This window comes from Rhopilema esculentum, chromosome 8 (genome assembly GCF_057945365.1).
Source record: "Rhopilema esculentum isolate cy_ngs chromosome 8, ASM5794536v1, whole genome shotgun sequence".
Taxonomy (NCBI): Eukaryota; Metazoa; Cnidaria; class Scyphozoa; order Rhizostomeae; family Rhizostomatidae; genus Rhopilema; species Rhopilema esculentum.
The window spans coordinates 10,406,494-10,431,814 of record NC_142822.1 but is presented as its reverse complement, the minus strand read 5'-3'; the positions used below and the strand labels follow the sequence as shown (position 1 = coordinate 10,431,814).

Genomic DNA, 25,321 nt, shown 5'->3' with positions numbered 1-25,321 from the left:
TGCAATGATCTGAGATAAGAAAAATTTCACAATTCACGTGGCCAGGAAATAGAAGGTTTCCACAAAGAAACAGAACAGTTGATTTGTACGCAATGTGTGAAAATTAAAAATTAAAGTTTTTTCGATAACTATGAGAAACATAATATGAATATTTTTATAATATATATGACGTCACGATTCATATGCTTTGGCGATTTAGCGTTGCAACTATTTACGTAGCTTCAAAATTAAATGAACATAAATTTTCAATCTGAAAAAATTGACAGGTTACATGAACGCAAAACAGATTTTTATAACGTCATGGCATTTAAAATGTGTGTTAAAACAATTTTATTGCTAATCCTAGAGATGTTTGTATGATCCTAGAGAATCCTAGGAAAATGGCATTGACGATATTTAGTCTGAATGTCAAAGTGGATGGATCTAGACTATTCAGGGTTGTTCAAATAAGAACACAAAAATACTTTGGCTGAACAGGACAGGCTACGGATGATCTAACTGAATATTTCCCAGCTTCGTCTTCATACAACCTCTTTGATAACACAATGCACTAGCTAGAACAGTTCCTCTGCTAAGCAATTGGAGAATACAAGAGAAAACATCGTTAAAAATGGATATTTCCCTAGCACCAAAGCAAAAATCTATAAACCTACAACGATAAGGTCTACCCTGTTCTGTCAAATACTACCAATAGTCGCTCCAGGATGTAATTAAGCAGTTAAGGCACTTGCATCTACAGGTGAGCAGGGCATAACACCATTTCACACAACAGGCCGCAATTCCTTCCATCAGCCGTTATTAATTCAACGCAAGACAACTGGCGTATAGGTTCTAACTTTAATATAAGATTCTTTCGAAACAAGAAAGAAATTTCTATTACTTCGACAAAAACAATTTTCGCTATAAAAATATTTCGCTTAATTATAACAATTTACAAGATATATCATATTTCCAATACCGTTACTTTACTATTAGAAAAAACGTTGCCCGCGCAGTTAAGTGTTTTTATATACCGCTGGAACGCGTCGCTTCCCACCCCTGAAACAACAGCTTTAGTTAAATAGCTGCTAAGGAACAAGCAATCAATAGAGTTCTCTTAAAATAAAACCAAAGAGGGCACCATCAAAACGCAACCAATCGGGTCCCTAATAGCCTTGCCCCTGGTCTTCGATCGTGAAAACTTGAAGCTCTCTTACTCCTCAAATAAATTCTCTATGTCCAAAAACATATTTTCACATGCGAATAACAGGCCCTTTAAACCAAAAATCTCCTTTAATATTTTCCCTTTCTTTCTGTTCCACTCTGTGTATGGAACTTTAATCGATTTCCCTACCCCTTATAAACCACTCCAAAAGTTTTGAAAATTCCCAATCGTTATACTTGCGTTCACAACTATAGGAGACCCTAGCATATACAACATCGGCGACAGATGACCGGCATTAAAACTGACTTCAATTTACAATTATCATACGAACTTTGGCTCCCTCCTTGCGCCAAGGTCACTGACGCTGCGCACTTTTTCATCGTTTTGTTTACTTATACCAAATGATTTCTGTTCCCTAGGAAATGATGAGGACCCAGTTTTGACAGCACTGTCACGTGACTCCTTTTGCGGGGTTTTCTGTTGATCCTTCTGCAGGTCCTTTGCTGGTTGACTTTGCCTCCTCGGTACACTTCGCACTTCATCCTCATCCATCTCATCCCCTGACTCGAATTGTTTCAGCATTTGCCTTACTGATACCCCCCGATTACCCAAAGGGCTGCCCTCTCTAGAGCCTCGACTATCTCGTCTTGGATCCTTCTCTTTTGTGAACTTCTCAACAAGCTTTGCTGTATTTGAGCTAGTGCGGTTAACTGGCATCCTGCCTTCTTCTGCTACGCGAACGAGTTTCGGGGACGTTGTCCATGATGTGACACCTTCGTTGCTTTGACCTATGTTTTCTACTGTGTCATTGGAATCAGGATCGGTAGCAAATTTTTGTAGCAGCTTTTTTGTATTGCCGGGGATGCAATTTACGATATCCGTATCGATGTCTTGTTTGCTTTTTGCAGTGACGTCATCGTACTGTTTGTTGATTTCCGGACTGGTTAGAGTCCGAGCTGGTGAAGGTGGCTTTGGCGCGACTTTTGGGGGCAGCTTCTGGTAATGCAAAATTTGTGGACTCGAAATAAAAGTTTCTACACTTGGTGCCATTTGCGTAGTTGATGCTATTGTAGCGGTTGATGCCAGCGAAGACTCGGCAGATACATTTTCATTCGCGGATTCAGCTTTATGAGAACTTGTAGACTGATTTTCAATATTTGTGTTAGCATCGTCGCCATCTTCCAGGATGGAGCCTTTCTTTGACTTCGTGCCAGCCTCAGAGGTCTCTTCATTTTCTGATTCCGGTATAGAAGGCCGCAATTCTTCTTCCTTGCTCTTGGTTGTGTCAGCAACAGTGTCTGCGATGGATTCATAGCCTATTGCGAACTGCCCTGCCCTCCGCGATCGACATGATGGCTTTTCCAATGGTGCCTCATCTTTACCGTTCTGCTCTTGTTCGGCTTCTCCCGTAGCCCTTCCTGCATTATCGCGCCCTAATTCCATTGAAGAGTCGGGGAACTCCACGGGACTCATCGAGCCAAAACTCAGATTCGACTCTGAGCCAGACATGATATTCTGAGATGACGAAACCTGACTGGAACTTTCGAAATTCAGACTGGACGGTCTTTCAGGAAGTGGTTTGGAAGTTCCTGATAAAGGAACAATTTTTTAAAACAAACTTGCTGATGCTTAAATATAAATAAAAGAACACAGATAACTTCATCAACTACAGGTAAAGTTATGCTCAAAATTGTATAAAATAATCTTAAAATTGTTTCTGACAAGGAAAATATCAGAGAAGCCCCAAGCCATGTAAACATCCATAGATCAGAAAGCTTTCACACTTAACGTCTTATGGATGGATGTAACATAGTAGAATGCGATAAAGATAAATGATAAATAACAAAGAAAAAAAAGCAATTGGAAAAAAGGTGTAGCATACGTCGATCAATCAAATCTTTGGTTATGAAATCAACATCTGGCGACGGCATATCAGGCACACTGTCCAGTGAGCCAAACGAAGATGCTATATCCTGCATGAAAAGAAACAAAGATGATTGACTCAAAATAATAAACTGATCGACTAAAAAAAGCATGGAGTTATTGGTGCAGGAAAATTACTTATCGGAAACCTTAAGATCTAGAGCTTTGTCTGCAGAGAGATCAGAGGCGGGTGATTTTAAGTCTTACTGTATACTTTCCATTATCAAACAATAACTGATTGTTAAAATAAGAGTTAAAGATGTCACATAATTGCACTGATGGAATGCCTGTGTTTGACAAGGGTGTCAGCAGTGGTACAGCTAGCAATGATCTAAAGAAGTTGTGACATAGTGTTCTCCTTAATTGTGAGTGCAATTTTCATTCTAGATACAATACAAAGGAAATGTCCAACTTGGTCTTCTATGCTTGACCATGACAATGGAAATTATAAAATCACAGTTTTCGTTAAATAAAAGACTTCACTGTGCCCAGGTTTAGTCCAGTTCAAGATCTAAATCCTAAAGAATGGTATAAACAAGAAATTCGTTACAGTCTTGATTGAAGACAAAACATACGTCTTACTAAACGCACTAGGTCGGGAAGCGGTCAATTTTTCTTTCGCATGACTTCATAGGAAAATTTCACCCCGAAAGTAACTTAACTATAATGTCAATCTAAAAGGCATTAATATAAATCCATTGGAAACAATCAAAGAAAGCCATACCCTTCCATCGCTATCACTCCTTTTGAAAATCTCAGGGAAGTCGAGCTGCAGCTCATCAGATAAACTAAAACCAAAAGAAGTAAGCTGCCAGGCAAGAATAATAACACCAATTGCAACCGATGGTACCTCATTATCAGAAAGAGGCTGTACTAGGATACCATACACCTTGTATCTGTAAAGGTTTCTCCAAAAATTAGTATTCGACCATAGGGAAACAATTGCTCGGAAATGCGGATCAAAACATAATGTGAAGACAATCGAGATTCACTTGGCAAACTGCACTGTATTTTGATTCGCTTGGTTTAATCCGGCCTAAAGTGAATGACCGCCAAGAGACGCGTAGTTTTACAATGTTTCAAGAATTTCAATATTCTTCAGTCTGTTTTTAAAAATGCATATGAGACCTTCAGGGTCAGCGGTTCCTGCAAGTGGTTCGTACATCTAAATGGTGCATTTTGACTCTAAAATTGGTTGGATATGTCTTGTGGTAATAGCGATGATTATAAATGTCTGTGTTCTTTCCAACCATTAAAAATCAGCCTGTATGTTTCTTTTTCATTCATGTCTTTCTCTGACTAGATTTATTGAGTATCAAGCCCTAAAAATCATATTGTGTTGAACAAAGTATTGTTTTCTTACTTGGATTCCTGTAGCAGAAACTTTCCGCTTTTTATCAAAGCAAAAGACGATGAACCTTCAAGGCACAGGCAGGGGAGTGAGGGGGCGCTGCCGGGTAACAAAATTAACAGGGCCTTTTAATGCACTAACTGGGAAGCATGGTCAATTACCTCAACTCTTGCCTTCCGTCATCGAGTTGGTCAGGCTGGGTATTATAGCCGAGATCTGCAATTAAAATTGGAAAAAATTAGCAAAAGTTTAATATTGCAATAGTTTTTATAATGGTCGAAATGTTATAACATAAGTCACGAGTATTTGATAGGAGAAGTGGGCAGAGGGTCCAAGCACATCATTATGGTTAATATAAAACCCTTCAATTCGCAATATTAACAAGAATTCCCACTGGCGAAAATTTTGGTTTTGTTATGTTCTGTTAGTGTTTGCAAAGAAAAAATAATAACCTTGCTCCGACGGGTTGCTTGAGTCTCGCATCTCTGTTTTTGTGTCACCCTGAAAGGAAGAACACATTTGAATACATGCTCTATTTGTGTTCTTTTGTATATTTGAAAGTGTTTTCAGCGATCATCGACTTGTGTCAGCAAAGTGTCATAGCATATTTTGGAAGTTCAATACTAATTTGTCGAAACACATTATCTACGAATATTCACTTAGCCAAACTGGAAAATTTCTAGCCCACAAAGCCAACAGTGAAAACAAAACTACAGAATTTCAATATCATTTCAATACTGAAATGTAGAATATGTTCAACTGGGGTGTCTTGGCGAACTAAGAAGAGCACGTTTATCGGGGCAACAGGGAAATAAAATATACGAGTGCATTTGCAAATGAGATGTTAAATAAACAAATAAACAAATAATTACAAAATAACAACCATATTTCTGGTAATTTTCTCTCTTTGAAAAATATCAAAACAACATTCACCTGTATAGGCTCGATTTCGCCTTCATCTTTGCCAGTTTTTGCTTTCCCAAAGTCCTCATCTAAGATCTATAATGGAATGTGCATGCATTTACCAACGACCATAGCAAACCAACCCCTACATATACATGATACGTTGCTCAAACGTTTACTTTGCATGCATAAAATAATGTACGACTATTAGGCGTAAAATGGACATTGAAGTTGACAAAAAGAGAATGAATTTGATCGTTGTCTATGGCTATTTTCGCGGGTAACCATATCGAAGCATAGATAAGTTCAAATGAATTCAACATTTTTCATTCAAAGCAGACTAAAGTACCACAACTTTATGAAACCCAAGAAAATCAAGACCAAGCGAGCCTAGGCCGCTAAAATTAAAAATGATAACATCTTAAAAATAACAACCTACCAAAATTTTATACAAACTACGCAATTAACGTTAAAATATAGGATAAATTAACCCGATGTAAAATTGAAATGCAACTTCTTTACAATCTAAAAGATAGTTTAAATTACACAGAGACCTTTGCGACAATCGAAGCTAAAGTGAACGCGCCAATGCCATTTTTTATGAGGAAAAGTAAGCAGATAAGAATTCCAAATTACTTCAATACCAAGGTACTTACGTTTGTATTCAGAACCAGCAACTCGACTATCCTTACTTGATGTGGCATATCCATAAGAGCAGATAGTGACGAAGGGCTTCCCCTACAAAAGCAATGGGGGAAAATGTTAGCAGTCGAAATATTAAACCTTGCTTCGTGTTTGTCTGCTACAAAGAAAACATAGCTGCTTGTAACTGTGCACACAAATTCGCCATTAGAGCAGTAGAGCAAATGAACAAAGAAAATCAATGAATGTCTCTTATACTTAGCAATTAATGAAAACAGACTCTAACTCACTTTGGCCTGAGTAAATTTGGTCCAAAGATGATTGCGATATTATTGCAAGACATCTGGTTAAAGGTGTCGTTGTTGGCGACCCTGGAAAGTAAACAAAGTCATGTCATATTACTTGAACTACGTATACACCGTCGTTAAAATCATAATTTACAAGATAACAGGAGTCCGAACTAAGGTTTATTCATAAAACCTAAAATTCGAAGAAAACTTTGTGTCGAACATCTTGGGCTATCACATAGAGTTTACGGTACCTAGGGACAAAATGTAGAGGCTGTTTTGGCTGCAAGCAAAAATTCAAAAAATGATACTTTCTGTATTGCTTTGTCAATGGTTATTTTATATAGAAGATACATACAGTGTGATAACAGACTAAAGTTCAGATGAATCAAAACTGAAGCGATCTAAACTGCATAAGATTTTGGAAACAGACATTAAACTTCCACAAGCACATTTCATAGCAAATCTTTCGCTTAAAGAACATTTGACTCCTTCCTTTAATTAATGGGTGCTGAATATATTCTGAATTTTTTCCTCGAACGTGATAATATTTCAAGGCGTGCTCTCTCTAAGACAAAATGGGCAAAAGTTTTTATTAGAAACTTAGAAACTGATACACACCTTTTTAAATGTTTCATTAGCCGAACAAGAGTGAAATAGTTGGCATGGGGCAGTTTCAGAACGCACTCGTGCAGTCTTCGAATGATGTTTTCGCATTTCACATCGTTGTCTTCATCATATTCAACTTCGCTATTTTCTTTCCGTGTGAACTTCAAGCCACTGCTATCCTGTATAATAATATAATATCATAATCAATTTATTTACAGTAGGCGGGTATAATATAGCTGTCTATGTACAATTTGTGTACAAACTAATTTAGGCCTACTTTACAACAATTTGGAATAAAAAGCAATTAAGAATGAATATATAATTAATAATTACATATATAAAACAATTAGTTAATTAATGAAAGAAATGAAATTGAAGATTAAAAAAAGGATTATATTTTACAATGCATTACAGTTAACAGATGCGAACAACTTTTTGCGGGACAGAATTTGAAATGGCTTTGAAAAAAACAAACATTTTACAACATACTAAAAGCTTTTTCGTCTGACACTCCTCAGAGCATAAAACGTCAGAATCAGGGTCCGAAAGAACACGATGAAAAATATATACCCAGTTGTGGATCGAAACAGGCCAATAAACAGTTAAAAGATATATACCTAGTTAAAATATGTCTTGAGATTTTCACACCAAGACAACTATTTTTATTTTCTAGTCAAGGAATCCAACCTGAGCTACGTAGCATCTACATAATTTGCGACAACATTCTTCTCCTTTCCATTTTTTTATCCGAGTTTTAAACTGGGCAAGATGACTCTTTTATTTCTGTGGACAACTTATGCCATAGTTTCCCCCTAGATATGAAATGGTTTCTATTCCAAAGGTGGTAGTTCTGACTTTTGGAAAAAGCATTTGGCTTCCGTTCCTTAGGTTTTATTAGGGGTGCTTAGCAATAAATATGTCTTCCATAAATGCTGGATTAAGGTTATACGTGTCTTATATATCTCAGTGATGAGAAGCTGTAAATTTTTTGCGTATGAGTGACAAAACTTAGAATTGGCAAAAGGAAACATAATATATACAATATCAATATCAGGTCTAGAGGGAGGATGAAGACGTCCTTGGCCTCTGACCAGATTATTCTTTATTCAGCATATTTTATAACATATGGTGAGATTTATCGTGCAAAATTACAAAAAGTAATATGAATATGAAAATGGCACGAAGCATCCAGGTGTAAATCAAAAGCAACGCGGCACAAAAAGGACTCTCGCTGCATTCGATCCAAACCTGGACATAACTTTTATGCTTACTTTCGGTCATATCCGGCGTTCATACTCTGAAGAGTGTCCTACGAAAAGTGCTTCAGTATGCTATGTTTGCGCAATTTCGTGCCATGTTCAAATTTTGCGGTACCAAAAACGTATTTAGATATGAAATATTACCTTTGCTATCTGTATGAAATCGTTGTAGAGGTCAAATGTCATTAATGGTTCTGGCAACTGAAATGAAAACAGGACCTGTTGTTGCATTTTGTAAAAAGGAAATAGGCTTTGATTTAAATTATCAGATAAATAGATTCTGCTTATCCAATTCAAAGTAATAATCTAATAAAATATAATTTAGCTAGTTGATAGCATTTTTTGATTAACGAAAATCACTGTTTTACCAGTCGGTCTTGAAGTTTCAATGCCGTATAGGCAGAACTGTAAATGCTATTTGGTGTTTAGAACAGGACGGCTCTAAGTTGCAACTCCTTCTTCACGCTTAAGGCGGCCATTGGGAAATTGACGGCGCATTTATAATTTATACACTTTATAAAATATTATATTATAAACAATGTTAGATAATACACTACTATTGATAACTCAAAGGTCAAGCGTAGTAAGAATTATATAGACTCAAAAATACATCTTGCAACCGTTCCGACTTACGTATTCATAAATAATACTTAACAAATTAGATATGCTTACGATATATGGAATTGATAATATAAAGTGGTTAAGAGAAAACAGCTTCTAATTGTTAAAGATATACAGCATAATGCCACGTTTATATGTTCTATAGGTGGGTTGATAAGAAGTGCTAGAGATAAAGCTGGGAGAGATGTTTGACTTTCACAGCAGCCGAATCTAGCAGCTCATATTCAGAGCATACAGAGAAAGTCAATAAAATAAACTGGACATGTAGGACACAAGTTTAAACACCCTTTGTAAATGTAACAAATGAGCATAACCAACCTCACGCAGGTAAAGTTTTAAAACCGAGGTTATCAGATGCGGATGGGTGGACTGCAAGTCGACCGCGGAACCGGCAGTTTCGAATTGCTATGAGAAAGAAATATCAAATTAATCAAGGTATTTAAGATAAATAAATTAAAGAAAAAAACCATAGCAGACATATTCTGGTAGACATGTAATTTTTTTCTGCAAAAAGTATCGTTTGACTGCCGTTTTTTAAGGAGAAAATACACTGCCTCTTGGCTGAACCAATTATCATAACAGCAAGTGCGGTTATGGTCTTAGGAAAGCCAAAACATTTAGTATATTAAAGTAGATCAAGCATCAAAGAGATTTCATTCAAAAAGTGTCCCGAAAGATCTGTTCTTGGAAATTTTGAAAGTGGTAAGAAGTTTATGTCAAGAGAACGATTTGTTATAGTATTTGGACTGAGAAAAACCCATGCGACTCCAGCTATGACGTAGTAAACACTTAAGTCTAAATAAAATGATATGGAAAAGAAAAAGGTCGTAGGCTACGATCACATCAGATAGAGCACATCAACTGCACCAGGTCCTAATAGCAAAATTACTTGATAGATAGAATACATCAAAGCTTTCCATGGCGATATGTTTCTAATATAACCGGCCGGGGTAGGTCGTTTTCGTTGAAATATTTTGAAACTATCCCCACATGAAAAATTATCGATCCAATGTAGGCAGAAAAGCCTGTTTCCCCGCTAGCTTTTATGTTGGCAGGTTGTTATGGGTGAAATAAAACCATATTTTGCCAATAGGCTAATTTTGATTCACAACTTGGTAAAGCCTTTGGTTAACTTCTCTTGTCTTATAGTCTGATTGCGCTTCTTCATGACACCAAAAAGGTGGCAAAAAAAATTATATGGAAATTGGAGACTACTTCTATCAAAACTTGTCCAATTATTTGTTTTGTTAAGATCAATCACCTGACTTAAGGCCTCGACCTTTGTCTTCACTCCAGAAACACGGTAGATACCCTGTAACAAACAACAAGTTAAAAATTTTTCAATCTTTAGGCCATTTATGACAAGTTACACCGAAAATGTGTTTCTAGGAACAGTAATTAAACATTTAAGACCGTAAAAATATATATACGATAACTTAAGAAATGAACGGATAACCATTAATTGAACATGTATGAAAGGAAATATGAAAGAATTGTCAGTCTGGCAAAATGTAGTACTAATTACAATGTTCTGAAGTTTGGAAGCAAATACTTCATTGACAACACACTGCATTTAGAATTAGATGTATCCCTCAAATTTCTGTTGTTTTCGGGTTAAATGCGTCAAAAGGTAAACATCCATAGATATCAATGTGTAATGCTGCACACATCATGACAATTGGTCTTCATGTTATCCCTGCTTAGTATCCAAAATGAGCTAAGGCACCAGCATGTTAATAGCTACAAAAAATTTAGTCCTTTGACTTCAAAAAAGAAATTTGTTAAAAGAAAGCTTTTTCAAATCGATTGTAAACGAGACAGAAATAAATACCTTTACTTCAAGACATCGGAGATCGATTTCAGTGATGCATTTTTCCATTATGAGCGGAATATCATGCCTTCTTGTCGCGTCTAAATGCTTTTGAAAATCAACACCAAACGTTGTCATCTTCCTCGGGAGTCTCTGCAAACAAAACGAAAATATTGTGATGTTATCCTAGATAGCTTGTCTTTAATCAAACAAGAAAGCTTTGAAGAGTAAGAAGTTACATTAAGTTAAAATAGCTTTTTTACTGTTGATTTGTTTACATGAATGGTTTTATACTTTTGGGACTTTGGAAGTGTAGCTGAGGTAAACATTTTGACTCCAGAGACCTGCAAAATGCATGGCTACAACTGATTTCTGGTCACAAGAGACATTTTAGTCCTCACACTCACCGATTTGCCACATTTTATGGCCAACGTTTCCAGACACTTCTTATGACAAGTTAAACCACACTAGAATGAAAACACGCGTGTTACCTTCTTTTGATTGTTACAATAGACAAAAAACTTAGAAATATAATCAAGAAAAAAAAAGAAGAACGCTGGTTAAAATTAACACCTCAATCAAGAATTTGATAAACCATTAAAGCTTAAAAATCAATTTTTTCATGCGATGCGTGCAATGGATGTTGGCAGGGGGAGAGGTTCATTGGATGCTAATATTTAACAAAATATCGATTTTCGAGAATTCAGTCTTAGATTACTCTGTCTTGGTTTTGGCTATCGAATTTTGCGATAAACGATTTGCAAATCTTCCTTTACTAAAAACATAATGATTAAAAATTCGGGAGAACTTAAATGCAGAAAATTCCAATCACTTTATGGCATGAACAGAATAGGAAACATTAAAGGCGACATTTACTGCATTAAAAACTTACTAGCTCGCATTCAGCGCCATAGAAATAGACGTATGTATCACATTTCTTGCACTTTGAAGAAGATCTAAGTTTTTTGAACTTGTGCGTCAAAGCAGGGTTCGACAATTTTAGGTTCTTGAATGGAGCTGGAATGTCTTCTACGGGTAAAGAAATTTCAAGATTAAGGCTAGTGATGAACATGTAATGATCTGTAGCAAACGAAAAACCCTAGAAATACTTACAAAGGTTACGCCAAACACAAATCAAACCTGGGATGGTTGGGATGGTTGCAGCAAAATACCATTGAGTCGAACAACCGACATTGTAGGGAGAAAATTGGAAAAAGAGATTTGTAAAAGAAAAGGACTGTTCCCTACAGTTGAATAAAAATTTAATACAAACTTAGCCTGAACAATTTTTCATTTACCCTGAACTGTAAATGTGATAGCTGATATAACTGCCCTTATTATTCTATCGATATTATTGGGCAAATGTCAAAAATATTTATAAGAATATTTCACAAAAAATTAATTTTTCTAGTTAGAAATTTTGCAGTTTCTAAAACATTCCCTTCAAATCTGCTTTAACCATAGACAAACGAAAACAGAGAAGCTTCTAAAACTTTAGTAAAGCGATCTTACTTTTCAGTGCATCTCTCATGTCCATTTCTGTGGTGCTGAGTGACAATCTTTGTGCATTAGCCTTCTTTGACAGAGTTGGGCTGCCAGAGGGAGAACCTGGCAAGGATCTGCTGCTGACACTTGCAGTGTCGTCGCTATTCGAATGCCTGTTCGGGACACCCCATGCGTTGTGACGCTTCTTCGTTGGAATGGGGGATGATGCCCGATTGAGAGAGGTGTCTGAACCGACCGAATGCGTACTGATTCGTCTCTGTACGTTGCAAGGGGATTCCCGTTGTTCTAGGTCCGGATCCGGTGAAGCGACATTGAGCAAATCAGCCGGTCCGATGTAGCCTTTATCCGAATCAGTCCTGTTTAGACAGATTACAACAAATAAGAAGCATTCGATTCATCATAATATGTACGTCGCCATTTCCATTTTGATTTTTAGTTCTAAAATCATTGATGTTAAATTTATTCTTTTGCTTTTTTAAGGCTGCATTAAATGAGTAAATCGAGCTTGATTTGTGCAACTTGCAGGAACTGAGAAAAGGAACATTGCTAAAATCGTCTGAAGGCACAATTTTAACGCGCCTGATTGCGCATGCCCTTCAACAAAGTATCAAATCCTGCGACCCGGCTTAAATGTAGCAGAAATGGCACCCTAGTAAGCCTTTAAAACGCAAGACCTCAATTGTCGGGTTTTTCTCTTTATGCTTGCAGTATTAATGATTGCTATTTCGTCTAGACATCATAACATCGTCTTCATAATAGATAACGGAAAGTGCCAATAAAGTAACAAATGTCTACATTTTTAGGAGTCTGTAGCAGATAAGCCTGTGGCACTGAAAAATTTAAAAATTACAAAAAATCGAAAATATCGTAGAGTAGTACTTCCACTCGACAACACTGCTCAGAGTATAAAATTACGGATAACGACAAAAATGATAAGCAAAGATTTACATCAAACTGCAGGTCGAAAGTAGTCCGAGAGGAACAGTAGCGTGTTTGATTTGTTCCTCGCGTTTGATCAATTGCTTGCCTAATAGTCAAGCAAGTCACGTTGTTGCCAACAAATGTCTTGGCACAATCTGTCTCGCTTTTGCACACTTTATTTCAAGAATCAGTGCAAAAAATGCAAAAGAACAGGCATAGGTATGTTTCACATCCGGACAACACAACAACGGGCAGTTAAAAATGACCACATATAAATGTGATGCCCGTCTATCCATTTTAAATGCGTTTTTCTATATACAATGGAATAAATTACTATCTACAATGGAATAAATTACTATCTCGAAGGAATAAATTACTATCTCAATGGAATAAATTACTATCCTTGTTAAACCCACCTTTCCTCTGCTCTGTAAATTTCAAAGGAGAACCTTTTAGGCGCAGTTTTCTTTGAGGTCGTCTGTTGCAGTTTGATAAACTCTGAGAATTGCTTTCCGACCTCTGACTGCTTACTGTCCTTCGCAAGGGTCATGTACTGATGTGGCAGGTGAGCGGCGAGCTGCTCCATAATTTGGAAATACCCACACGTGACCTGAAAATTCCAAAAAGGTATTCGTTACAACTAGCTCCAATTAGGAAAGCCCTGTAAAATATAGTCTACAGTGGTGGAGATTTGCCAATCGAAATTCCTTCTTTCTTACGAAGACAATCAAGACTTCTCAAATGAAGATTCTGAAATACAGAATGAAGAAATGCAAGGAATATTTAATCTCTTAAGATACAACAATCATAATTGATTATGAATACAATATACTCACAGCTCGCATTGTCATGTCACATTGGTACACAAGTTCACGAAGCTCGCGAAGAACAGTTTGCTGAAAATAAAAAAACCGATAGACTTGAATCCTTTGAGAGTCTTCAATATAAAGCCTCGAAGAAACTCTATCATTTGTCTGTAAGCTTATGATACTTGGTGATTGATAGGTTTTATGCTATATCTCTATCTTAATTTTTTGATAATGCAGTTGCTTTTATCTTTCCAATCCGTAAAAAATTATTTTCAAGGGTCGTAATGGCACTTTTCCACTTTAATATCTATTCAAGCTTTCAATGACGTATTTTTCATACCCTAACTTCCTCAATCGATGTCTGCCTCGTATTCGCTTCTTCCACGCTTTTTCTGTAATAATCTTCAGCCTCTTCTGCACGCTTCGCGATGTCCTCTTCTTTCTTTTTCTTCCCAATTGAAAAAGATGCAACGACGGAAGAGCTCTGACCTGCCTCATCCTTTTCTTGCTTGTCGACAAACTTTGAAAAGAAAAATCAAACATAAAAATGACATGATCCACCAACACTGGAATGTCCACTCATTCTTCGTACATAAAAAATAACAAAGTGAAAAATACATACAAATTAACCTGGCTTTAACGCTAAAATTGGATTTGACTGGATTAGATCAAACATTATTGGAATCAATTCAAGATTAATGGCTTTTAAACAGTGGTCTAAATTTTTAGTTAGTGTGTACATAATTTATTGACAGTTTCAGCCCCGTAATCATAAGAAACACCAAAAGCTGTGTCTCAAAACTCTTGCTCAGCGGTAGCAAAAAAATATGCGCGGTCAGCAGACAAAAAGCTGAACATTGCTAACGGCTAGCTTGGTCTTTCGATGCGCAAAAACATCTTTTGAATATCAAAACAAATTTATTGACTTTATCTACTAGCTCGAGAACAATACACGAAATATTCAACCTAACCAGACATAAGCTTGCAATTGCTCGGAATTACCTTCTTTAATTCTTGTTGCTTTTGAACATACATCGACTTAGCTTTCCTCAAATTCGCTACACTGTCGTTCTGTGAATCGACAAAACAGCAATTAGAAACAACATTTCTTCCATGAAAACAATAATAAGACGCACTGTAGATTTTTAAGATGACTTTTAAAACTGTGTTTGTGTTTATGAATGTTAAAGCAATACTGTCCATCAATATTGACAGTTTTGACGCCCAAACAAATGTTTCGATTATCGGGTCTTTCTCGAAGTCTGTTTTCATCACTTTACTAAGAAGACCTTGGTTTTGAGCAGAATAATAAGAAAAGCTATCCCTCTAGTTCTGTGCTATATTTTCCAGCAATGTGCAGAAAACCCTTGACACTTCAAGTAGAGCAATTCATCAAATTCAAAATTCAGAACTTTAAGCCAATCGACAAATAGAGAAGTGGCTTAAACGATCAAATCTGTCAATCAAATTAACCAATCAATTAGCGTTCAGTGGAATCACGCTCACTGATTGGCCATTTTTTGATTGAAAAATGGTATAAGCCCCTTCAGACTGGACAACAAACTTGACAAATAGTCTGATTTACCAATTTCTTTAGTTCTTTATTCCATCTTTCTTTTAACTTTGATCTATGTCTATCATGTTCGTTCCTCCGTAATGTTAATTGCTAAAATCAGAAAATTTTTAATAATAAAAGTATAAATCGTTTTAAAATTAAAGGTACTTTGAAGACAAACTCCAACTTGCAAAAACCTTTGAAACAGTTAGGTGTACAATGCGATGGAGGTTTGTGCGAGTCAACACAGGTTACTCAAAATATGCCTCGTAACAACGACTGAACACATGAAATGCAGCTTTTGTGAGAAAATTACTTCCTTGTTAAATAATGGCAGCGTTAATGTTGAAAGCAGACCTCGATTATTTTCCCTTTCAAGTCTTGTTGCAGCTTCTGTTGACAGTTTTTAGCGAAGTTGATATCATATTCCAGAGCCGTGACGTAAGTCGACTGGAAGGGTAAGTAGCTCTAAAACATATAAAGACAAACTCGAGTGAATATTCAAAGAAAACAGGGAACAAAAGGAAACAGGGTTTAAGCCTGTATAAAGATAAGCAATAAAGCGGGGAATTGATGAAGGACAATTGATTGGCGATGCTGGTGAAGATGGCAAAGCAAAAAGGAGTGTGATCGCAATGATACCAGGCATCTCTGTTCTGGAAAGCAAAGGAGGAAGCAAATAACATCCTTAAACTTGATGACATGAAACGTCGTGGCCTAAAGATGACAAACATTTATCAACTAGAAGCAGGCAACTTTTATGTGTGATCACTAAACGCTTCCAACACAACAGAAAGGCGTTGCAGTGCATCCAGACGATACTGAAATTTTCATCTCAATATATTGTAGGAAATACAGTGGCGGGGTTATTTTGACACACAGGTGGTGATACACAGTTAACAAAGAATTCAAAATTTTTTAATACTGACAATAAATTTGTAGCGCTGACTCACCTCTTCCGTTATAACAGCCTTGGTGGTTTGGGCAAGCTTTGCAAGCTGCTTGCAATAGTCAGACTCTGCCGAAAACAAAATAAAAATGCTTAAGTTTGAATTACTTGGAAAGATGTTTTTATAAATATATAATAAAAAATAGCAAGCTTCGCTGGTAAGTAATATGGAACATACCAATATGAGCCCGTCTCTCCATGTATGATATGATGTCTTTTGCATACTTAGACCAGACTTTGGTTCTCTAAAAAAGTAAAAAACTAGAATTAAAAACAAACTTAGACTGAATATAGCCAGGTTTCACAATAAAGATCGATCGAATTTCACATTTAACAGACAATTACCTCAAAGTTAAGATAGTGTTTCTGTTTGAAAACGGAAACAATTTACTTGAGAGAATAAACAAACCTGTAAAGTGACGTCAACACTTCCTTCAATACTAAACAATGCTTTATCGAGTTCTTCTGCCCTTGCAGCTGATAGATCTACAAAGATGATAAAAATTGAGATTTGGTAAACAAAAAAATTAGTGGTTTGTTAACACAAACGAATTTAGTTCTGTATTCTATATGCTTTTAAAAATCTTAGGCAATCGGAACAATAAACTTTTAGCTGTTTAGAATGTTGCTGCTCCAGTAGAAGATAACGTTATCGTGCAGAGGGTAAGCATCAACACATCATTCTATTGGTCGTTTGCTGAATGGCAAATATTTTCTGAACAATTAGAATCATTGCCAACCTGCCAATTATCGATGCGTGCAGGGAAAAAAATTGATTTTTGCATGTCATAGTCTGTATTTACTGACAAAAAAAACAATGTTATTTTCCTTTGAATTGGAGTAAAACAGAAACAGAAATATATACTATAAAACATGTTTAAGGCAACTTGGAGGAGTGTACTGGCAATTTTTAAAGGATGTGGCAAGCACAAGGTGCAAGCCAAATGGGCTTCTGGCCCACCCAATGAGGTGGCATTGGGCCCAACATATATAAGTAGAGCTAGCTGACAGTTTCTATTGAAACGTTCTACTCTGGAAGTTCAAGACATAGCCCTTGAAAATACACTTACATATAAACTGTTTTGATGATTTGGATAACCTTATACATTACTTGACAAAAATCAATCACCTGGTTTGGTACTTCTTTCAATTTCAGACTCATTCATCAGATTGCTGCCCTGTGCATCTAAGTTAAAGGACAATCTTTTGCTTTCTTCATAGCCTATTTTGTCAATGCTTTCCTCACTTGCACCTTTTTCACTCCCTTCATCATCGTACTCTGGGTACTCTGCCCCAGCATCTGAGAAGGCTCGTCTGTCCTCATCATCATCATAGCCTCCAGCAGTTTGAAAGTTTTCATATGACTAAAAATTCATAATGGCATCAGCAAACATTAATTGCTTCTAGACCAGTTTGAGTGTGTGTTTGCGAAGAAATTTTCAGTTGGATTAAGAATGGCAATATTTTAAAGGTAGAGTCACAGGGTAATTGTATACTTCCCCTTTAAACATATTTTTAGTACAGAATAGGATTCAGGTAAATATACTGAGAATAAATGCAAGCAAGTGCCATGATCAGAGCAGGATCAGACCTGCAATCTGCAATAACCCAATTGTGGTGACTGTCATGTTCCCTTTGATGTGAGAAAACTTTTCTCATAGCAGGTTCATTGTGCATTACAATGGATTCTATGATGGCCTCAAGAACTGTGCAAATGTAAATACGAATTAGCATTTGTTAGTGGTATGGCTTTTGGCATGGATTTGAAAACAGGACCATGTAGCCCAGTTGGTAGAGCAATGACACAGTGTTGCTGGTAACCGGTTCCAGTCCTGGGTCGTTTGTGTGACTCACTTACATTTTCTCTTATTATATTATGAATATATTCTGTTACTGCCCAAAACATCTCACTGCATAAACTGCTATAGACAAAATATCTTTATAAAAGTACAACATTGCTTACCAAAATTATTCAAAGATATTCATTACTACTTTATTTCACTATATAAAGTATGTTCAATATCTCGAAAACTGTTATTCTTTATTAGACAATATTGGAATTCAAAACTTACAGTAATATGCCCCATTTCAGCATGGCCTAAGTTTTGTGACAAGTCCTCTTCCAAGTAGTCTGAGACACTAGAAAGTAGAACAAGAGAAACTAAAGGTGTTATCTTATACACTGCAAAAATTCTCAATCAGCATCCCCTTTGAATATGCAACCCCTACCTTCAAATATGAATCCATGTTTATGAGCAGTGGCAAGGATGATTATTATGTCTATTTATATTATGAATGATAATTTCTGTTGGTACAATATTATCTTCAATTCACTTTTTTAAAAATTCCTTCTTCCCATATCATACATTATCATAATACAATGGCTAAATGCACAACATCTTTTGTAAATTAATACTAATTTTCATCAATGAGACACCCACATAATTAAATCAAAACAATTTTGCAGTTAAAGACTTTTTTATGCACAATATTGTACACACACAAAATTTATATGCACAATATTGTACAAACAATGGCTTAAGATTTATTGACAAAACAAGGATATAAATCTGTAATGTCATATTGAATAATTCTTTAATAAATTTCTGCCAAAATAAAATTGACATACTAAAGCAAAATATAAAAACAAATTTTAAATAAGAAGAGCAAAAAAAACTTATTAACAAAGGTTATGAAATCTATATATGTTATTGTGTAAAGATTACTTTCAATTCGAGATAAATTCTAGTTAAAATGGTATATATATACGAAAACAATTTTACCTATTGCTGAATGCAAGTGCAAGTTGGTCAATTGCTTCATAAAAACCATCAGGTCCATTCAAGTGGTTATAATTGTGCCTCTTTATCTTTTGGATAATAATTCCAGCAGCAGATATAATCTCTGTCGGATTCAAAGTTTGGTAGCTCTGGATAACCCCCTGAAGGAGGGAAACAACTTCTCCAAGCTTATGGTGTGTATCAGCATGTATTTCCTCTGGATCTCTTCTGTCTGCAAAATAAATACGGCAGTTTGAATAAAAGATTATTAAATGCATATGCTGAAAATATTATTAGGTGAATATTCTCAGGTAAGAAAGTATTCCTGCCTACTTCTGCTTCACTATCAGGCCTGCAAGACTTTTAACAGGGAAACAATTTAACAGCTCTCCTAGTAATTTCCAGATGAGCAATTTGTATAGAGATAAGAACAGAAAGAAAGGAAAAAATTGATATTTCGTATATTCAAGGAGAGCAATTTGCTTTTTAAAACAATTTAGGAGAGCAATGGAGGTGAGCCTGGAGGGGAGCAAGAGCTATGGCTCTCCTCAAATGGCCAGACCTGACTATGTTTTAAAAAAGGGTCTGACAGATAGTTTAGCTATAGATTTATGCCTCAGAGAAAGGTCCAAAGCTGATTCAACAGCAAAAACAGATAAAGTAAAAAATTTATCAAACAAACACAGATTATTCTATACCCAGAAAATCACATATGTATAACAATTAATAAAGTTAATGAAAACTGCCAAGAAAAATTTGTTTTTCTCAAAAGGTGGTTTGGACACTATGGAAATGCTGGAAAACATGACATACCTACAGTAAGTAGTTATTTTGCCGACAATGTTTGTATCCAGGGACAGGGATGGCAAAGTTATCAAGTTTGATCTCTATATTCTTAGGTTTAGGTATATCTACTTATCATGCTTCCCAGGCAATTTTCAGCCCCTTAAAGATAAGTATTTTCAATAATTGGTTGAAAAAGGGTAGGTTATACTGTAATTTTTTATCATTTTGGTAGCCAAAGTATCTTGGCATGATTTGCTGCAGCAACAGGCACTGTTTCAATAGTATTTCTAGCATAGTAAAGCCCAAAGTATGTGTTAGAATCCCAACTTCTGGCATTTCAAAGACTGGAACAAGCCAATTTTGGCTTAAATCTGCCACACCCATCCAGGTTTTGAATACCTGCTATCTCTTTTATTTATAAATACATCATGGTAGTCTATGTTTACAAAATAAACAATGTCCTTCTCTGCAGGCATAAAAAAGGTTTCATATTACAAGTAATATAGACTCCTCTCGTTATACTCAGTATACTGAGGATGCTAAGATTAGCATGTTTCACATATATATATCCCCATTTTAGGTTAACAAACAAGAAAACGTGGACAATAGCTGCTCTTTTTCATTTGCTAAAGATGATAACTTTTGAAGAAATTAATACTGAGCAAAAGGCATCAGCATAACGGTGCTGTGGTTATTGTTTGGAGTGCCTCCCTACTGGCTACATTGTTCAATAAAATGTTTACACATTCTTAACTTCGACAAAAACACTGGCATTAAAAATGTGGTTAGCCAAGTATTCTTTTAAAGTTTTTCCTGCGGCAAATATTTTGAATTCATGAGTACATTAAAATTGTATCAACTTTCTGCATGAATACATTATCGGACTGTACCCTGCATATTTGCTAAGCAGATCGTACAGACCCGAAACAATTTTCACATACTGTTTTAAAAACCAGCAAATGAGCAACAAATTTTAGATGATTCGCAGAGCGAGATATAGTGATAACAACGTACCAAATAAAAAACAAATTTACCGCAAGCAAGAAACTATCAAGTTATCCTCACAAGTTAAAATGTTTAATAGGTACCTCAAGTTGATAATAAGCACTAAAGTTACCTTCTTCTTCGATAGGGAAGCAGTCTCGCAACACTCTAAGAGCCGACGAGAAGCTTCTCACATGGTGAGTTAGAGTGATAATGTCTTGTTGATCAACCATCTTCGAGTGGACAGGCGAACTTCCTGGGCTAGGCCCCTCCAGTGTTGATTGCTGTTTCAGTATTCCACGTTTAACTGGCTTTTCGATATTTATGACAAACGATTTGATCCTTTCTAAATCACGCAAATCGTCCGGAGAAGGTGAGAGTTGTCCATCTGAATCCGAAGAATAGTAGGCCGCTGAGCTATCAAGCAGAGTTGAGTTCACATCGTCGCTGAGAGATCTTGGAGTTGTCGGGCGGAAATAACCTCTGCCAGTTCGATTTTTGGGGCTAGAGTAAGTTTCATCAAATGAGCGATGTACTGAAGGAGATTGCTAAAACAAAATATTAAAATGAACAATTATAATTTAATTCCTGTTCCTACTTCGCTACATATTATGAGCCCCAATGTAATAATATGCAAAGCGAGCTTTACCCGCGGTTTCGTCGAAACAAAACAGGAAACTGTCACATAGAACAATACAGACAATAAAAGATTAAAAAGAGACAGCAAGAACAATAGCAAAAGAACAATAGAAAACTAGAGAAATAAAGAGAACAAAGGATGCAATATTAGAATCCCGCAAATCATCCTCGGGATGGGCTCATTTGCATTCCGGAGGCAAATACTCATAAAGAACAATTAGCAGAGCAAATGCTTATTTAGTTCTTATATGGTAGAAAATTCTTCATAATCCCATGTCAAATAATATAATCTATGTTTAGAACAATACTACCCTTTCAATGTTTTAATAAACTTTTAGCACGCTGGCGAGAAGAAGACGATAGGAGCAATTGATTGCAGATTGATAAAACAGGCATTATTCCACACCCATCTTGTCAACAAACACGCGGAATTGATTGTAAATAGATCATGTAGGTTTTCAGAGATTCGCCTCTGCATGATTGATTCAATGCAGGCCTTCAACAAATCATTTTAACGGGTGGCTTTTTGTATCAATATTTGTTTAGCAGGAAATATAAACAAAAGAAGCCATGGGTTTAAAACGTATCCAATTAAAATTATTCGGTAATCTTACCATAGCATTCTTTCTGCGCCCGTCGATTACGTCGTGTTGCGGGCTGTCTTGTGTCGCAGATCTGTTCCACCGACGAAAAGTTGGAAAAATACCCTTCATTTTTCTTTTATTTACAAACTTTGTCCCATTCCTTCATTGATACCACATCTTGAGCAACATAAAGCGCCTGGTCCTGGCAAGCCGCGCTGCTTTTTTCTCTCTACAATCAACGCGATGCCAGGACTTTAATCTCCAAGTTGTGTTTTTTCTATGCATTAATTGTCCACCTTTTGATTTTATTCAAAAGAATGTCAATAGTTTTGTATACGTCCATCCGTGTTTGATTGTCTAACTCCGAAGTAACGTGACGAAAAGAACAGCACAGTACAACTTTCACTGGGCATTTGCAGTTTCGTGACGAATAACTCGTTCATGATATCCGCCTCATTGCCACTTTAATGTTGGTAATTCCTATTGGCCATTAGAAGATTCCCAATCTACTTGGAATGCGGATTATCAAGAAGAAAGGGCTAATGATGCAAGTTGAGAATTTACGTTGGGCTTGATAGAATGGGTACAAAGGAAGACCTTGACTTGATTAAAAACAATTACTGCAAAGTAGAATAATGCTTGTCTACGTCAAAGATTGCAAAGGAACTAAACAATTATTTGGAACAAAACTTCATGACGGATGGTGGTGGCACCAGATGGCGGATGGTGGGCCCTTCATGAGCAAATACTAGTTGGGTGAAGAGCCTCTCTCTGCTTCTGCGGAAAACATCGAAGTTTTGGAAGTTGAATACGAAAAGGGGCCGAAAAGGGGACCCGACGGCCCAGTGTGACTCAGTGACGTCAAACATTGTTTAAAAAATTGATATTCTGTCAAATGAGCGGTCATTGCCCATAAATATTTTTACCCGAACAGGTTCCTTTTTTGTCAAATCCCCGTAATTATGGTTGTGAGTTTGATCTTGCTGCCAAACCTTATCAACAAGATAAAAAGAATTGCATTGTTAAAATCCACAACTTTCACTAGCCATGTCTCAGCCGCTTTGTAACATATTAAACATATTTCACACATGGCACTATGTTAATGTCAGAAATTGGTGGACAAAAATTTTCCAAACGTCTACCGCATTTTATTCTCGGACTATTTTCAAGATTCGCTGATTTTTTAACACATATCTCAATTCTTCATTAGGATTTTTCTAAACTAAAATCTGTTTCTACCTCTCGTGTTCAATTTTTCGATTAAGACCTGTAGGAATTTACTCTAGAATGTTACGGGCAAACAAAAGTTCTGGAAGCATTTAAGTCAGTTTTCCCAGACAAAGTTCAATTACCAAATTATATCAGCCCTGTTAGAAAACGGGGAAATAGAAAAAATTAGCTGAAATCTTTGATGAATTTTTTGCCAATATCACTGCACTGATGAGCTAAAAATTTTTGAAAATGAGGCTCATTTTTCATCTTCCATTGGCACTGAGGATCTTTAGGTAGAGGTAGTTGAAAAAATACCCTAAGATCAAGGAGACTGGGAACAAATCATTTGTTTTAGTAAAGAGAGGCTAATATCGCAGGGGTTTTGAATCCGTAGGAAAATGGAAATCCTAAAAAGACATTTTCGCTGCTCCTAGCACGGGCTCCTCTTCTCCTCTCGAAAGACCTTCCACTGCTTATATAATATAATACAATAATAATAATATAACGAATCTTTATACATGATGTACATTTCAACATAAAAATGCTGTTATCAATAAGTGTCCTGTAAAAAAAGAAAAGAAAGATAAAAACCTATAAAAAACTCTTATAGAACCTAGCAGTAATTACAACATTAAAAGATCCATATACTTATAATATCACAATTTTCAACTCAAATGCTTCTTTAACAGTCCATCGTATTGCTTAAAAGATTCAGTTTTCCTAAGATCGATTGGTAATTCGATGTACAGCTTTGCCCCCATACAATGGAACGACTTCCTAGCATATTCTGTTTTTATGCCTGGAAGCCTAATTAAATATTCGCTGTTTCTTGTTCGTGTCTTGTGCTGCTGTAGCTCGAAATAACCTTGAAAGTTCTCACATATGTCACATAGCTTGCGATCCACTCTGTCATTGAGGATCTGGTACCAACGATAGGTATCCGGTACTCAGAAGGCTTGTAGGGCAGGGGGCAGGGGAGTAGAGCTTGGGAAGCTTTAGGGTTTGTTTCCGTTGTTAATGCCATAAGTGAACTTTTTCTACTTTCAGTTAACGTACTTTTAAATTTTTTTTGGATCCATGTTTAAATGATATACTACGCAGGCAAGAGCTGCCCAACAATAGTCCTTGTCTATTTAATACGTGCTGAGAACCTGGGCGGCTATATCGCTGAATCAAGCCTGTAGACTCTTTCACATAAGACAGAAGCTAAGAATCCTGCCCGTGCACGGTGCACGGTGCACCGACGTAAAACTCTTGACATATACTAAATCAGTCTTCATTATCTGAGAATCGTCTTGTTATGCTCCCCTCGTTCCTGCAAATAATTTTATTTCTGCTATTATCAGTTTTAAAACACTCTAAGATGCCTTTTGGTATTACCGAACAGCTTAGACATCCCATCTGGCACATTTCTGTTTTGGAACAGCAACTAGAAAGAACAGACCTCGAAAACAAAGCAGCCATAGTTCTTTATTACGCTGTTATTCACTATGAGGTAAATTGATCCTTAGACTTAATTACTATATCCCAGACTGGATATATAGATTACCTAGACTTCGACTGTTTGCACTTTTCAGCAGATATTTGAAGTCCTTTTCTCAGCATCGTTTTTCCATGGAAATATAAGAATATTGCCCAGGGCAGATTCTTTCAAGGAAAAGATTGTACTTTCTCTGATCCTATTGGCAAAAAGGCTTTGATTCTATGAAGTCTCACATCCTAGGCAGCTTAAAATGTGTAAAGCAAGGTTTGCTTCTATGGAAAACTGACGGTTTGTGCAGCTAAAATGAGGTGACGACAATTAATATTACAGAGATCATTTCCAATGCTTTGTTTACTTGTATGATGTTCATTAGCCAAACTGCATGTCCAGAGACACTTTCATCAATTCAATCTTTTTACAGACGTTCGACAACAGCCTCATCAGACCAGGGCCTAAAATAAGAAATTTTTACAGATCCACATTTCTTTATAAAATTTTGGCGTGGTACTTTGCTACGATTGGCAAAATGGGCGTGGCAAATATAGAAACTGCCACTATAGTGCA

General features: G+C 36.3%; 1 protein-coding gene across 1 annotated transcript; it reads right to left on the bottom strand.

Moving 5' to 3' along the window:
• Positions 1-71: 71 nt before the first annotated feature.
• On the bottom strand, positions 72-22,704 carry LOC135694492 (rho GTPase-activating protein 45). The gene is made up of 30 exons (XM_065213264.2): positions 22,093-22,704; positions 20,973-21,387; positions 19,073-19,301; positions 18,362-18,428; positions 17,419-17,653; positions 16,699-16,775; positions 16,468-16,534; positions 16,294-16,358; positions 15,698-15,808; positions 15,371-15,451; positions 14,788-14,856; positions 14,126-14,305; positions 13,813-13,872; positions 13,393-13,586; positions 12,062-12,411; positions 11,442-11,578; positions 10,957-11,016; positions 10,571-10,702; positions 10,001-10,051; positions 9,058-9,144; positions 8,263-8,319; positions 6,872-7,038; positions 6,254-6,334; positions 5,978-6,059; positions 5,352-5,417; positions 4,871-4,919; positions 4,580-4,634; positions 3,792-3,855; positions 3,027-3,117; positions 72-2,733 (listed from the first exon to the last, which is right to left on the bottom strand). The coding sequence occupies exons 1-30, from the start codon at positions 22,189-22,191 to the stop codon at positions 1,466-1,468; spliced, it is 4,746 nt and encodes a 1,581-aa protein (XP_065069336.2). The 5' UTR covers positions 22,192-22,704; the 3' UTR covers positions 72-1,465.
• Positions 22,705-25,321: the final 2,617 nt, after the last annotated feature.

Coding starts and splice junctions, on each gene's coding strand:
- LOC135694492 (XM_065213264.2), bottom strand. CDS start 22,191: ATGAAGGGTATTTTTCCAACTTTTCGTCGGTGGAACAGATCTGCGACA. Junction 9,145..10,000: donor AGGTCGAGGCCTTAAGTCAG/GTGATTGATCTT, acceptor TCTTTCTCATAG/CAATTCGAAACTGCCGGTTC. Junction 5,418..5,977: donor TGCTGGTTCTGAATACAAAC/GTAAGTACCTTG, acceptor ATTCCATTATAG/ATCTTAGATGAGGACTTTGG.